We start from the raw sequence: 15,935 nt of genomic DNA, 5'->3' as shown, positions 1-15,935 counted from the left end.
TGGCACGTGAACGCGGTCTTGGACCGGTCAGTGTCAGCCATCTGGACCTGTAGGTAACCTTTGGAGGCATCTAGCGTGGAAAAATACCGCGCGCTGCCCAGGTTTCCTACGATTGAGCTGATCGTCGGGAGCGGATAGGCATCCTTGCGAGTCAGCGCATTTAGACGGCGATAATCCACACACAAACGGTGGCTGCCATCTTTCTTAGGCACCAACACCACCGGAGACGCCCAGGCGCTGGACGAGCGGCGGATAATGTCCGCCGACAGCATCTCATCCAGCAACCCATCAATCACCTGCCTTTTCGCAAGGCTGACGGGTCTAGGGTTGCACTTCAAAGGAAGCGCGTCTCCAGTGTGGATCTTGTGGCTCACTAAAGTGGTACAGCCAGGTTGATCCGTGAAGAGCTCATCGTACTGATGCAATAGCGCTGTCAAACGAGCCTTCTGTGTGGCATCCAATGTTACCGCACTGGCGGCCAGCGGATGTGGTGCCTGGTCGTGCCGCGCCGCTCGGTCCCAATGGGGAGGCTGAACGACGGAACGCTCGACACAAGGGCGTGGCCCTGTCCGCTGAGCGTGGCACTCTCCGAACGCCTTCACTGCGCAGGCAGATACTGACGCCGGTGGGCTAATGAACGGCTTAAGCTGGGAAAATGGTCCGTCGCGATAGCCGCCATTCGCAATGTCCACCACGATCCCGGTTTTCAGGAGAAAGTCCCGTCCGAGAATCATGGGCACACTGAGCCCTGGGAGATGGATGAAACGCGTGCGTCTCGTCCGCTCTCCCCACCTGACAGTCAGCCTCGCGGCGCCAGCCGAATGGGCTACGCCTTTCGCAAGGTTGAATGCCGTACGGCAGTCCCGCAAGCGCACAGAGTGCTTTTGCAAGTGGGACAACACCTCTTCACCGAACAAGGAAGCGCTGGCTCCCGTATCCAGTAACGCCGAAAATTCGCGGCCAGCAATGGTGACCGGAATAAACGGCGCGTGCGCATTAGCAAGGCAGCTTGCTCTGTACGCAGAGGGAATTAGCAGAGATTGGGCCGGTGGTCCCTTTACGACCGACCCCCGCCGCCGTTTCCCTGCCTCGCAGGAGGCCTGGCTACGGTGCATTCTCTTGCTAAGTGGCCCCTCTCTTGGCAGCGGAAACAGCGCACACCGCCGCGAGCTTGGTCGCGGGACAATGGCGCTTCTCCCTGCCTGGGTCCGCCCGCTGCACGACCAAAGGGTCGGCCGAGTCGGGTTTCCCCCTCCGCTGTGCGTTGGAGCGCTTGGCGCCCCTCAGCACGCGCTTCAGAAAACGGTGCAGCGCAGGCTGCCCGTCTCCCGTACGAGTAGGGATCGAGAGCTCTGTCGCTCAACTCCCATGCCTCGTTTTGCCCGCTAACAGCTGCAAAGGCAGGTTGTGCGGGTGGTCGCCGGTTGGGTAAGGGCAAGGCCCCTCTCCATGCACAGCGTGGCTCAAGGGCCTCGCTTGCCGGCGGTGGCGGACGATAGGCGCGCGCGGCGAGAATGTCGCCTTGAATGCGCTTTGCCTCGGCGGCCAGCTCCTCCAAATCTCGGAATCGGCCGCCGCGCAGGTAAGCCGAAAAGGTCGGATGTGCCTGCCTGATCGTCCTTTCGACACGCTCCTCGTTCGAGGCTCTGGGCTCGGCGATTGAGAAAAGGTCTTCCATCGCACGAACATACTCTTGCAGCGACTCATCCGGAGCCTGAGTACGGAGCTCCAGCTCTCGCCGCATCCTACGCTCGTAGTCAGCGGGCAGGAATTCGCGCAGGAATGCTGCACGGAACTCCTCGAGAGTCGCTGCCCGGTGGCCGGAAAGCCGATGCCACCGAGCTGCCGTGTCAGTCAGCGCTGCGGGGATGATGTGTGCAAGCACCACCTGCTCAGTGAGACCCATAGTTCTCTGATAATGGGTGAGGGACTCAAGGAAATCCCGGGCACTGAGTAGGTCATCATATCCGCGGTATGTTGGCATGGGCAACTTGACCGCGGGGTGAGACAACTTCGGCGTGGCCAAAAGTGTCCCAACAGCCCCTGACAGCGACTGGATCATCTGGGCAGCACTGGCTAGCAGCGCCTGCGCCCCGGCCTCAGTGGAGGCTTGGGCGGGCTGCACGAACGAGGGAGGCAAGGCTCCTAGTTCGATGAGCGGCGCGGTTTCCGCAGGGAACCGGGCCAGCGCCTCGCCGTTCCCAGAGCAGAATTGACTGCTCGCGGGGCACGGCTGCTGCTGTTCGAAACTGCCGGTTGCGGCAGCGTGACACGAACTGCTTTCGCACTGGGCGGAAAGCGTGCACAGCTGAGGCATGTGACCAGCGGATGCACCGCAGGGTGCTTCCGATACAGCTCCAATGGGAGCCGCGTGGTCGACATTTTGGGTTGTGGCGCCGTAAACCCCAACGGGGGCCGCGGCCAACCACGGTGTCTGGCTATTCGAAGGAACAGCAGCCAGCGGATCAAACGACGCTACAACTCCGTAGGGAGCCGACATGTAGCTACCGAGTGCCCCGCTGGGGGTAGACATGGTGCGCAAGCGTGATCGGCAAGGCGACCTGCTCGGCTAATGTGTCATCAAAGGCGTAAGCGCCAATGACTTATCACGTTGGGCGCCAGTTGTGGGTTTCTAAGTGGACACAGGCCACCACCCACCGCGGGTTCGAGCTTCGCGCGAGCCAAGGGCCCCGATCAGCCGTCACCACACACACACTGGGACACCGATGCAGTGCACTCAGCCTCCGCTGGGAGGAGAGCGATTCGCCGCAAAGAAATAGGCCTCCAAGTTCACAAAGGAGACGTTTATTGACGTCGTCCTCCAGCTGATACACACACACTCAATCGTCACCCCGTCCCGGGGGCGCGCGAGGAGCAAGGCTCCGCTGCGCGCACGAAGCGACTCGAGTAATGCGCACCGCTAGCACGCCGCTGCAGGAGAATGTCCCCGCGGCAGTGCTGTGATCTCTCTCTCGTGTCGACCGTTGGGCCGGTTGCGAGAGAGAGTGGGCATTCAACACAAGGTACGCCTGTCAGAGGTCGCTGGACCCCGCTGGACAGGCTCGAGCCGCTGCAGGTCAGAGGACACGTGCGGGCGAGCTCGAGTAAGCACTGGTCCGAACGGCAAAGGCCGGCACGGACAAACAGTAACGTACGCACCTTACGCTGTCTCGGAGGGATCTCTCTCTCTGGGCCCCGCTCGGACGGTCGCGCGGCGCGCGGCCGCCCAAAGCGGGGTCCCGAATTCCCGCCAAAAGGCGCCAATGGCAAAGGCCCTTGGGGAGCCGGGGCGGAGCTGTGGCTAAATGACAGTGATTAGTCACCCAGCCGCCTCTCCACCGCCTGAGGCGGGAGCAAGGGAAAGAGGAGAAACAACGCGGGCGGCCGGCACAGCCGCGCAAAGGCGACGGCGGAAAGCCAGGTTCCCACAAACTCTGCAAGTGTCCTGGCCTATTCGGCCCTAGAGTTGAAAAATTCACTGCATTGCCTAGTTGGATTGGATTGGATTGAAATGATAATGCCAATGTGGCTATCCCTCAGCAACTCATGGAGCGGATTCAGAAGTAAATGAGCACATTCAGTTACATAAACATGCTACTAAAATTAAATAACTGTGCTAAAATTGTTTTATTTTATAACAATTCTGCAAAACTTGCTCGCTGATCGATTTTCTTTTTTTTTTCCGAAGTTGTTCGCGTCGATTCCCGGGGATAGCAACATTGGGTACTTGTGTACGTTTATCTTTTTCTTTCTGCCTTTCTTTGTCGAGTTCTCGGACGCATCTATTTTATCGTACTGCGGCAGCGCTAAGTTAAGCTACTGTGCTGTTAGCTATTACTGTGCTTTTAGCTGTTGCTAGTTAGCTACAGTGCTGATCTAGCTGCGACCGACCTGTGCTCTCGCTGCTCATCCGTGGTGCGCATCGCGCTGCATAGCCACGTACGATGTTTGCCGTCGTTCGATTTGTGCACGACTTGGACAAAAAGTTTCACGTGATTCCTGCAAAGGACATCACCAACTTTAACCCAGCACACAACACCGACTTCAATACTCGGGCTGTCTACACGGCGTTTTGGCGAGACCCGGTGGACGGTGAGGACAGTGGCTTTTACAGCTCCCAAGTCCTGATGCTAGGAGGTAAGGGCTGGGTTTCGTGAGACGTACCCGCCGTCTGCTATCCCAGTGTTGCCATACTGTAGTGTTGCCAGATTTGCGCGACTTCCAGTGTTGCCAGGCTATAAGGTTGCCAGATTGTGAACTAAAACCCAGTGTGGCCAGACTATTTGTTCCCTCTCCCTTTTACATTCTCCTCCGCCTACAGCTACGCTGTCGCGCCGCAACCGCCCAGCTCGATAGAGCAGCCTTGCCCGGAGTGGCCGCCGCCTGTTCGCCAAGCGAAAGAGCACGTCCGCGGCGGTTGTGAAATTGTTTTTTTAGTGACTTGTCGAGCAGACGGGTACGACAGACGAAATCTGCCGATGCGTGGCCCCAGTGAGCGTATGAAGACGAGAGAAACGCGTGATTTTGTTGAAATAAGCGTGCTGTGCTCAAATTCACTTGTGGAGCAGACGGGTACGACAGACGAAATCTGCCGATGCGTGGCCCCAGTGAGCGTATTAAGACGAGAGAAACGCGTGATTTTGTTCAAATAAGCGTGCTGTGCTCAAATTCACTTGTCGAGCAGACGGGTACGACAGACGAAATCTGCCGCTGCGTGGCCCCAGTGAGCGTATACGCGTGATTTTGTTGAAGTAAGCGTGCTGTGCTCAAATTCACTTGTCGAGCAGACGGGTACGACAGACGAAATCTGCCGATGCGTGGCCCCAGTGAGCGTATTAAGACGAGAGAAACGCGTGATTTTGGTGAAATAAGCGTGCTATGCTCAAATTCACTTGTCGAGCAGACGGGTACGACAGACGAAATCTGCCGCTGCGTGGCCCCAGTGAGCGTATTAAGACGAGAGAAACGCGTGATTTTGGTGAAATAAGCGTGCTATGCTCAAATTCACTTGTCGAGCAGACGGGTACGACAGACGAAATCTGCCGCTGCGTGGCCCCAGTGAGCGTATTAAGACGAGAGAAACGCGTGATTTTGTTGAAATAAGCGTGCTGTGCTCAAATTCACTTGTCGAGCAGACGGGTACGACAGACGAAATCTGCCGATGCGTGGCCCCAGTGAGCGTATTAAGACGAGAGAAACGCGTGATTTTGTTGAAATAAGCGTGCTGTGCTGAAATTCACTTGTCGAGCAGACGGGTACGACAGACGAAATCTGCCGATGCGTGGCCCCAGTGAGCGTATTAAGACGAGAGAAACGCGTGATTTTGTTGAAATAAGCGTGCTGTGCTCAAATTCACTTGTCGAGCAGACGGGTACGACAGACGAAATCTGCCGATGCGTGGCCCCAGTGAGCGTATTAAGACGAGAGAAACGCGTGATTTTGTTGAAATAAGCGTGCTGTGCTGAAATTCACTTGTCGAGCAGACGGGTACGACAGACGAAATCTGCCGATGCGTGGCCCCAGTGAGCGTATTAAGACGAGAGAAACGCGTGATTTTGTTGAAATAAGCGTGCTGTGCTCAAATTCACTTGTCGAGCAGACGGGTACGACAGACGAAATCTGCCGATGCGTGGCCCCAGTGAGCGTATTAAGACGAGAGAAACGCGTGATTTTGTTGAAATAAGCGTGCTGTGCTCAAATTCACTTGTCGAGCAGACGGGTACGACACACGAAATCTGCCGATGCGTGGCCCCAGTGAGCGTATTAAGACGAGAGAAACGCGTGATTTTGTTGAAATAAGCGTGCTGTGCTCAAATTCACTTGTCGAGCAGACGGGTACGACAGACGAAATCTGCCGATGCGTGGCCCCAGTGAGCGTATTAAGACGAGAGAAACGCGTGATTTTGGTGAAATAAGCGTGTTAACTTGAAGCACTGGTCATACTCATCCTGGTCACGGCACCAGTTAACTTGAAACTCTGGTCCTCCTGGTCACGGCGCCAGTTAAGTTTCTCCTCTGGATCGTCGTCGGAATGGCCGGCTCGTCTATGCATGTGGTTAGCAGTTCGAAGGGCACTTCGCGCCAGTGGCGGTCCTAGAGATTGGTTTTAGGGGGGGGGCGGACGAACTTCCGTATAAAAAAAAAATAGACATTTTTTTATCTACATTTTATTTGTACAACTTTTGCGCGTTTTTTTTTTGAAAATTAAATGATGAACGATATAAATGTTATACCATAACTCTTGCCTTGAATGTTAACGGCTACGTGAGAAATATTCATTTCGATGCCAGGGAGAAACAGGTCGTCGGATGAGACATCCTGCCACGGTGGGTCTAGCAAGGTCAATGCACCTGTCCGGGCATTTCACGAGTGCGATTGGCGGCCCTCATTACTCAGTTCGGGGAAGGAGCTTTGTTCCGCCCTTGGTCACCTCCGACAAGGCGGCTGGGCGGTACGTCTTGTGAAGCCAACCGAAGGGACGCTCCCCACGCTGGCGTCGCTGCGTCTCATGGTGGGATAGGTGGTAGCGGTTTATTTTAAAGAAAAAATAAAAAAAGGCGAAGGAAAAGAATGTTGCCGGCCGCGTCAATTGCCATCTAGTATCGTAAGCACGCGAGCTGCAGCCGGCGTAGGTGAAAGGGAAAATATAGCGAGGAGAAGGACAGGGAAGAGCTTTGTATGCTATTTATAAAATACAAAAAGTAATCAAGTTCGCGCCGCTCGCGCGCAAATGTCCGGGCTCTGTCCGAAAGCAAGAGCGCGCGAGCGGCCACTGTGCACAATCGTTTACAGAAAACGACAAATTGTACGTAGCGTCCTGTCTCTAACTAATCGCGCGCGTGGCACACTGCACGAGCGGCCGGGGTGGGGCGCCCGGCCTCGTAGAGTCCGAGGTGGCCGATTCACACGACGGACCGTTCGCCCGCGGCCCGCGCACTACGTGTGCATACGTCAGCACTTTGAGAGGCGCGCTGGATGCATGGATGGATGGCGGCCGACAGCGCGCCCCTCAAAGTGCTGACGTATGCACACGTAGTGCGCGGGCCGCGGGCTAACGGTCCGTCGTGTGAATCGGCCTTAAGGAGCGTGCATGCCACGCGTGCACTACCTAGCGAAGAGCAAGCGGGAAGTCAAGCCCGCCTGCTCGCCCACGGTGGGATAAAGAAATGAATGAGTGGCTCCACGTCGCCCCGACGACGTTGCTGGCCACCGCAACCGCATGTGAATGGCACCGCCGTCGTCGCCGCGCCGGCGCCAAGGCAAGACAACAGCGGGGCATGGCAGGGCCCCGATGCCTCGACAATAACTACGAATTTTAGAATTGTGTGGAATAAAACTGCCGCTAACACGTTGAACGTAAAGGTAGGGGACTACTGGACACATCACAGACGAAAAAGGTTTGCTGATTTACGTCAAAAATCACATCTCGCCCTGTGAGAGGCCGAAAACGTACGTTCGGGAAGATATGCAAAGGTTTTTGGGGAAGGGGGGGCGAGCGCCCCCTCCGCCCTTCGGACCGCCACTGCTTCGCGCCTTCGTCCACTCGTCCGGCGACACGTTGCCGGTTGGGGCAGCAACTCCAAACTTCTTGAGAAGCAAAACTAGTTTCTTGAAGACGGAAACAAAAATAAAGGCAACAGGAGAAAAAGGCGGTTAAAAAACAGGCGGTTTGAAAAAAGGCGGTTTGAAAAAGGGCTGTACAAAAGCGGCCGAGATTGGGACTCGGCGCGCTCCTCTTCTTTGTTTGCAGCTGGTTTTAATACCGTCGATAACTGGGCGGAGCTTTATTAAATCTGCTCTCGCGCAATTTCAATCAATACTGCTGGAGTGGCACTGTAGGTACAAGTGGGCGGCGGCCAGTGCTCGCCAGAGCCCGACTCTAGTGGCGCCAGTAATGTCCGCTGCTTAGCTAGACAGTGCGGGTTTTCATAAGTCGCCGACCTTACTGACCCCACCCACTTGAGAGCTAATCTCTTTTCAATAGGAAACGGTTGTTGGCCCCTTGGTCCCCGTTTCCCGCGGCCTTGGAGAGCGTCCGAAGCGCGCGACGCGCTGTCACCATTCCTAACCCCTCTAGACTTCCGATGGACACGGTAGTTACCGTCAAAAGGGGGAAGGAACCTACTGGCGCCGTAGGCGTCTAGCTTAACAGGTACCACACACGAAATCTGCCGCTGCGTGGCCCCAGCCAGCGAGCGTATTAAGACGAGACAGACGCGTGCTTTTCTGGAAATAAGCGTGTTATGCTCAGATTCACGCAACATTGACACTTTTAATTTGGGGTAGGCAGTGTTGAACTGAATAACTGATAACAACGAAATTGTAGGCTGTGCGAAATTCGGGCGTCTTCAGAAGCAGCCTTGCAGAAATAATTACTTCATGTGCGTGCATCCAATTATTGCCTAGGCACTTCGTAGTGGCTGGATATTTTTTTCTTCTGGCAGTTAAGAATGCTCTGGAGCTCGTGCTGCGTTGAAAGCCGCATTCAGAACAGTAATTGTAGGAACGAAAACATCTTCGACCGAAATCTGTCTTTATGGGTTTTTGAGATAGTTGAGAGGAAACTGACGCCAACCAATATTTTCATTTTTTTGCCCACCGTTTCGGGACCAACTTGGTCCCTTCTTCAGGGGTGGGTGCTGCCTTCGCTCTGCCTTTGTTAGCCCGTGGCGCAGTGCACTAACGCACGAGGAGGGAAGCGTTCCTGGAGTCCTATTCATCGCCGCCTTTGTGAACCGGATGTGTCATGACTCCACATGTCGCCTCTTGAACGGTTTTTTTTTTTTGCGCAGATTTAAAAGGTTTATTAAAACAAAATATAAATGAGCTGTAAGTTTCATAAAAAAGTTAGTACAGTAGGAGGTCCCAAAGTGGAAACTGTCTGGGGGACCTCCCATCAGGAATACATAAGAAAAGTGCACAAGTTTGGCAGGGGAGCTGGAACAAAAGTATACAGTTAAGTTAAAACCGATTGGTGTAATTTGCGCCAATGAATAAGTCAGACAATAGTTAGCGGGCATAATTTAACAAAAAAGGCATAAAACAGCAAAGCATAAGAGCAAGAGAAAGAACACAAAAAGACATCGGATAGCAATGGGCATTGAATAAATGCAGATATAAAACATAGGCGGAGGAAACACCAAGAGGTTCCAGATGAGTAACAAATGACCGTTTGCTGTCAGAGTGGGGAACAGAAAATGAGATTAAGGCAACCTTAAGCATGGAATGAGGCTTAATGGGTTGATGAGAGATGTTTTTTTAGTAAAGTGTAGAAAGTGGGCTGCGAACGTGCGGCTTTGATTGCTAGTGGTAATGAATTCCAGGTTTTGATGGCGGAGAAAAAAGCAGTTTGTTTTCCATAATTTGTACTCACTTTTGGTAGAAGAATATTGTTTTGTTCAGAGAATCTAGTGTTATTGCTATTAGCAAGGAAAGATGCGGAAAAACAGAGAAGTTGATTATTATCATTGCGAGCGCGGTAGATTAGAAGGCCCAACCTAAGATTAAGGAGGCATTTCAACGGCAGAATGTTTACGTCAGAGTAAAGAGGTGAAGCAGAGGCTGTGTATGGGCTGAAAGATAAAATGCGAAGCGCTTGACTTTGAAGATGAGAAATACATGACACATGGCATGAATAGGTATTTCCCCATGATGACAGGCAATAATTAAGGTGACTGTTAATGAAATCATAGAACAGGGATAAGAGAACATGGCGTTGAAAGAAATGTCTAGTTTTTATTAACACCCTTATTCCAAACGAAATTTTTTTACTGATAGATTTCGTGTGTAGATGAAATTTTAGATGGCAGTCAAGCGTGATGCCGAGAAATGTAACGGATTCGGAGGCAAATAAACCGCTACCACCTATCCCACCATGAGACGCAGCGACGCCAGCGTGGGGATCATCCCTTAGCATAGCATAGCACGCTTACTTCAACAAAATCACGCGTTTCTCTCGTCTTAATACGCTCACTGGGGCCACGCATCGGCAGATTTCGTCTGTCGTACCCGTCTGCTCGACAAGTGAATTTGAGCACAGCACGCTTACTTCAACAAAATCACGCGTTTCTCTCCTCTTAATACGCTCACTGGGGCCACGCATCGGCAGATTTCGTCTGTCGTACCCGTCTGCTCGACAAGTGAATTTGAGCACAGCACGCTTATTTCAACAAAATCACGCGTTTCTCTCCTCTTAATACGCTCACTGGGGCCACGCATCGGCAGATTTCGTCTGTCGTACCCGTCTGCTCGACAAGTGAATTTGAGCACAGCACGCTTATTTCAACAAAATCACGCGTTTCTCTCCTCTTAATACGCTCACTGGGGCCACGCATCGGCAGATTTCGTCTGGTGTACCCGTCTGCTCGACAAGTGAATTTGAGCACAGCACGCTTATTTCAACAAAATCACGCGTTTCTCTCCTCTTAATACGCTCACTGGGGCCACGCATCGGCAGATTTCGTCTGGTGTACCCGTCTGCTCGACAAGTGAATTTGAGCACAGCACGCTTATTTCAACAAAATCACGCGTTTCTCTCCTCTTAATACGCTCACTGGGGCCACGCATCGGCAGATTTCGTCTGTCGTACCCGTCTGCTCGACAAGTGAATTTGAGCACAGCACGCTTACTTCAACAAAATCACGCGTTTCTCTCCTCTTAATACGCTCACTGGGGCCACGCATCGGCAGATTTCGTCTGTCGTACCCGTCTGCTCGACAAGTGAATTTGAGCACAGCACGCTTATTTCAACAAAATCACGCGTTTCTCTCCTCTTAATACGCTCACTGGGGCCACGCATCGGCAGATTTCGTCTGGTGTACCCGTCTGCTCGACAAGTGAATTTGAGCACAGCACGCTTATTTCAACAAAATCACGCGTTTCTCTCCTCTTAATACGCTCACTGGGGCCACGCATCGGCAGATTTCGTCTGGTGTACCCGTCTGCTCGACAAGTGAATTTGAGCACAGTACGCTTATTTCAACAAAATCACGCGTTTCTCTCCTCTTAATACGCTCACTGGGGCCACGCATCGGCAGATTTCGTCTGTCGTACCCGTCTGCTCGACAAGTGAATTTGAGCACAGCACGCTTATTTCAACAAAATCACGCGTTTCTCTCCTCTTAATACGCTCACTGGGGCCACGCATCGGCAGATTTCGTCTGTCGTACCCGTCTGCTCGACAAGTGAATTTGAGCACAGCACGCTTACTTCAACAAAATCACGCGTTTCTCTCCTCTTAATACGCTCACTGGGGCCACGCATCGGCAGATTTCGTCTGTCGTACCCGTCTGCTCGACAAGTGAATTTGAGCACAGCACGCTTATTTCAACAAAATCACGCGTTTCTCTCCTCTTAATACGCTCACTGGGGCCACGCATCGGCAGATTTCGTCTGGTGTACCCGTCTGCTCGACAAGTGAATTTGAGCACAGCACGCTTACTTCAACAAAATCACGCGTTTCTCTCCTCTTAATACGCTCACTGGGGCCACGCATCGGCAGATTTCGTCTGTCGTACCCGTCTGCTCGACAAGTGAATTTGAGCACAGCACGCTTATTTCAACAAAATCACGCGTTTCTCTCCTCTTAATACGCTCACTGGGGCCACGCATCGGCAGATTTCGTCTGGTGTACCCGTCTGCTCCACAAGTGAATTTGAGCACAGCACGCTTATTTCAACAAAATCACGCGTTTCTCTCCTCTTAATACGCTCACTGGGGCCACGCATCGGCAGATTTCGTCTGTCGTACCCGTCTGCTCGACAAGTGAATTTGAGCACAGCACGCTTATTTCAACAAAATCACGCGTTTCTCTCGTCTTAATACGCTCACTGGGGCCACGCATCGGCAGATTTCGTCTGTCGTACCCGTCTGCGGACACCCGGACACAATTTCACAACCGCCGCGGACGTGCTCTTTCGCTTGGCGAACAGGCGGCGGCCACTCCGGGCAAGGCTGCTCTAACGAGCTGGGCGGTTGCGGCGCGACAGCGTAGCTGTAGGCGGAGGAGAATGTAAAAGGGAGAGGGAACAAATAGTCTGGCCACACTGGGTTTTAGTTCACAATCTGGCAACCTTATAGCCTGGCAACACTGGAAGTCGCGCAAGTCTGGCAACACTATAGTATGGCAACACTGGGATAGCAGACGGCGGGTACGTCTCACGAAACTCTGCCGGAGGTAAGTTTTGTGCACGTTAATTGCGTGAAGTTTTGCCACGCGAACTGGGTTAATTACTGTGTGTGTGTGTGTGTGTACATGTGTGTCTGAATTTCTTACTGCAGAGACAGAAAAAGAAATCGAGGACCGGATGGCGAAAAAAAGGCTTCCAATGCCAAAAATTCCGGACGCTGAAGAATCGTCAAGCGAGTCTTCTGAAGTGGTGGAAACACCAGCCCAAAAGAAGAAGGTATGCTTGCGTTGCAGTGTTATACCTTGTAGTTCATTCTGCATTGCTGTGAAATTTTACCTGTGATGTGTTGTGTATACTTGTGGTGACACAGTCTGTGCTTTTTTTTCTCGTTCTTTAGAAGCAAAAGCGAATTGTGCTGGCCGCCAAAAAAGCGCAGTACGACGATATTTAAAAAAAAAACATAGAAAATGCCACAAAAAAAACGTTTGCAGCTCAAAGCCGTGACAGCCGCAAAGCGGTAAGTACGTCTGCTTAGCTATAAGCTGACTTATCAGACACCTTTATAAAGTTGCAGATTAAATCTATGAGCATGAACGATAATTGTTTATAGGCCAGGAAGAGGCGTGCCTCAACGGAGTCTTCTTCTGAAAGCGAAGATTCGCTTTGCTCTAAAAGCGAGCTTCGGGAGGCTCAAAGCCAGAAAAACTTCTGGAAGAAAAGGGCCAAGGAACTGGAAGCTGAAACATTATTCCTGAGAGAACAAGTTGCGAGCCTGCAGCGGTGCCTTGAGAAGAAGATTTTTCAGTGTACGATGCCTCGCATTGATTTTACTTTGACAATTTAATACTTCAGTGCTTTTCATTATTGTATTTTCAAAAATATGCAATTTATTTTAATGCAGTGGACGCAAAACTGGTTGGAGCTAACCAAGTGGATGGTAAGAGTGCAGCAGGTTTGGTTCATTTTCAGCCTATATTAATGATTTTTCAGTCAGCTTATCATGGCCTTTCATGTAAATTGTGGGTAGCTCTACAGGGGCTTGGTTATGTTGAAAATCCACTGTTCTGTCTTCCGTTTCCCTTCTGTCATCTCCTTTGCACTGTGCGCAAGTACTTGCTGAGAATTTTTTTGCACTAATAAAAAGCTTGAAATGTTTTAATATTGTCACGACCAGAGGAGCCGTGAAGGTAGGCGTCGGGAAGAACCCAAGACTGGGAGCCTTCTTTTAAGTACAGAGCCAGGTTCCAGAACACAGAACAGCGCGCCTCGAGAGCCCACCGCCGCAGCGCATTAGGCGCTTGGCAATATATTCTGCTATTTCGAGGCTAAGTCTGCTCAATATTTTCGTTCCAGAACTTCCTTGCAGTCCCACGATTACATCTTTCGAGCAGACCCCAGCTGTTTGTACACGTAAGTACCTTATGCTTGCTTGAGTCAGGAAAGCTAACATTTCAAATACATTAGGCTTATATTAACTGCAATCTGGTCTAACTGCAGAACCTACGGCCACCCCGATGCAGGAACAAGAGCAGGCTGCATGCTGTAAGTTTTTCTTATCCTTTCCACCACACCACACGCAATTTCCGCCACAAAAAGTCACCTTTTATAATGACACAGTCCTATCAATTGCAGCGCCGCACCCAGCAGAATCCGTACAGCTGCCTCATTTACGTAAGTTTACTGCTTCATATAGCATTTCATGGTTCAACATCTCAAAGAACAAAGTTTCAAAAATTATTTTGAATTACAGCAGCAAGAGAGGACTTCACTTATCTGGACGATGGATCTGTGAGTGGCAGTACTTTTTGTTTCGACTTCTGCAGATCATGCCTAGTAGCGATAGCATCTTTGCGAATGAAGTGAATAGGTTATCATAAGCGTGCATTTTTCTTTCTTGTTCTCTCTTCCTTTTGTTATAGTTTTTATGGTCACTCACTTTTTTTTACACAAGTTGTGTAAGGTGAACAGTACGCGCACTTTTTATTTTCAGCTGCATTGCATGTTGCATGGTGAAAGCTTGTTTGTCGTGTGGTTACTTTTGTCTTCATATTTTTGGGCTAAAGGCACAATGTAAACTGTGCACTATGTTATGTTTCTTCTCAGTTTCACCTGTCAAAAGGTGTAATCGTCAGTGCAGCTGGGGCAGCCAAGATCCTTGCAAATAAGAAGGGCACATTGGTGTGCAAGGATACTGCCCATGCCATATGGGGTCCCGACATATTAGCAGTCCGCAGTGTGACGGGAGTCGTTGCCTCTACGAAGAAGGCTTTAGGTGAGGTGCCCAAGCAACCCCTCACTCCAGAGAAGATTGGGGTCATCGTAGGTATGTTTCAGTCGGAAGTTTTTTGAGCTAGTTCATCACAGTGTTTTCATCTTGGAAGGGCATACAACGATATAACATCTGCACATTGCATGCCATCAAAATAATCAAGCATAAGGAACTGTCAGAGAGAGTGAGGCCCTTTAATGAAATGCAGAGAATTGAGCCTACGTGTAAACATCACTGGCATGCTACTCAGTGTGGTGAGGAAATTGGAGAGAGAGATGAATGGAGAGAGAAGTGTAAAAGGTTAAAAAAAAAGAAAAAATTGGTCGTATTTTGACTGATGTGTAACAGCAAGTAGCGTTAGAGAATATTGAGTGATGAAGTGCACTGTCCTACAATAGGCTGACAAAGTTCACTGCGTGAAACGCGCACGAGGGTAACATAAAACAACTGTATAAACTGCACTGTACTGTATAAATAACTGTGCTTGCCTGAGAAACTTGTTTCGCACAGTGTAAAATGTCAAGGAGAGGGCTGAGTCGGGCTGGTTGGTTCATGTTGAATGGTACGGCAAAACAGCGCTGACGGACGGGACGGAAGAAGAGACAAACACAGCGCATGTGTTTGTCTCTTCTTCCGTCCCGTCCGTCAGCGCTGTTTTGCCGTACCTGTAAAATGTCACTGATATATCCATTATACAAATAGCTTGGCCTATCTAACAGTTGGCTAGTTCCTTAGTTGCTATAGCAAGATTGGAGTTAGTGCACCACTACTGCAAGTACCTGCTGGATCCTGATGTGTCTCACCCCTCCTTCCTTTCATATGGTAGCTATCTCTGCCACATCTTATTAACAGTTGTAAAAACTTCTTTTGCAGCCACGGTCAAGCACTGGGGTCAACAAAAGGGCGTGGATGTTGACCCCGTCTTGAAAAATATGAATAGGATTCTTAGCGAAAAGATCCAAGATGTTGTCAAGTCGAAGCGGAAGGACACACATTGAAGCCATTTCCATGTGTAAGGAGATAGCGCCACCCAGCGGCGTTCGTGAGGAGAAGAAGACAAAGCACGAGGAGCGCGTGCGGAGGGGAACGGGGGCAGGTCGAAGAGGATTACGTGGCAGAGAAGAGGAGCGCGGTGGGCGACGGACGTGGACGAGTTCTGCTGGCTCCCCGAGTTCCGGGCTTGGGCCTTAGCCGCAGGCGTCCGGCCCACCAGACCTGGACTTCCATCGTCGAGAGCCTCAACCATCAGGCTCAGGCGCTACTCTTCTCCGTCCATCCGTCAGCTGCTCCACACAGGCCGCTTCTGGCGCCTACGTGACTTTTCCGGGATACCAGACCTGGAAACCGTTCCGGGAGCACACGGACGCCAACGCTGCGGTAGCGTTGCATCAACATTGGAACGCCCAGAGACTCCCTGACTGCCCGACACCCAGCCAGTCCTCCCCGCTCGTTGCTCGAATAAGAGACAAGTAGTGTGACTTTCCTCTTTGACTTTCTTTTTTCTGCATTTTTCGTAAGCACTTTGTTCTGTTCCCCCG

At 51.4% G+C, this 15,935-nt stretch overlaps 2 protein-coding genes across 2 annotated transcripts; both read left to right on the top strand.

Moving 5' to 3' along the window:
* The first annotated feature begins 3,764 nt into the window (after window positions 1-3,764).
* LOC149357012 (BEN domain-containing protein 5-like) lies at window positions 3,765-12,626 on the top strand. The gene is made up of 3 exons (XM_089584426.1): window positions 3,765-4,137; window positions 12,280-12,404; window positions 12,526-12,626. Exons 1-3 carry the CDS (start codon window positions 3,945-3,947, stop codon window positions 12,577-12,579), a joined length of 372 nt encoding a protein of 123 aa, XP_089440552.1. The 5' UTR covers window positions 3,765-3,944; the 3' UTR covers window positions 12,580-12,626.
* Window positions 12,596-15,395, top strand: LOC149357011 (BEN domain-containing protein 5-like). The gene is made up of 4 exons (XM_089576483.1): window positions 12,596-12,645; window positions 12,744-12,941; window positions 14,192-14,451; window positions 15,271-15,395. The coding sequence occupies exons 1-4, from the start codon at window positions 12,596-12,598 to the stop codon at window positions 15,393-15,395; spliced, it is 633 nt and encodes a 210-aa protein (XP_089432609.1).
* The last annotated feature ends 540 nt before the right edge of the window (window positions 15,396-15,935 follow it).

This window comes from Amblyomma mixtum, chromosome 3, assembly GCF_055824585.1.
Source record: "Amblyomma mixtum isolate Tamu chromosome 3, ASM5582458v1, whole genome shotgun sequence".
Classification (NCBI taxonomy): domain Eukaryota; kingdom Metazoa; phylum Arthropoda; class Arachnida; order Ixodida; family Ixodidae; genus Amblyomma; species Amblyomma mixtum.
Note: the sequence above shows the minus strand (reverse complement) of the source record. Positions and strands in the feature narration are given on the sequence as shown.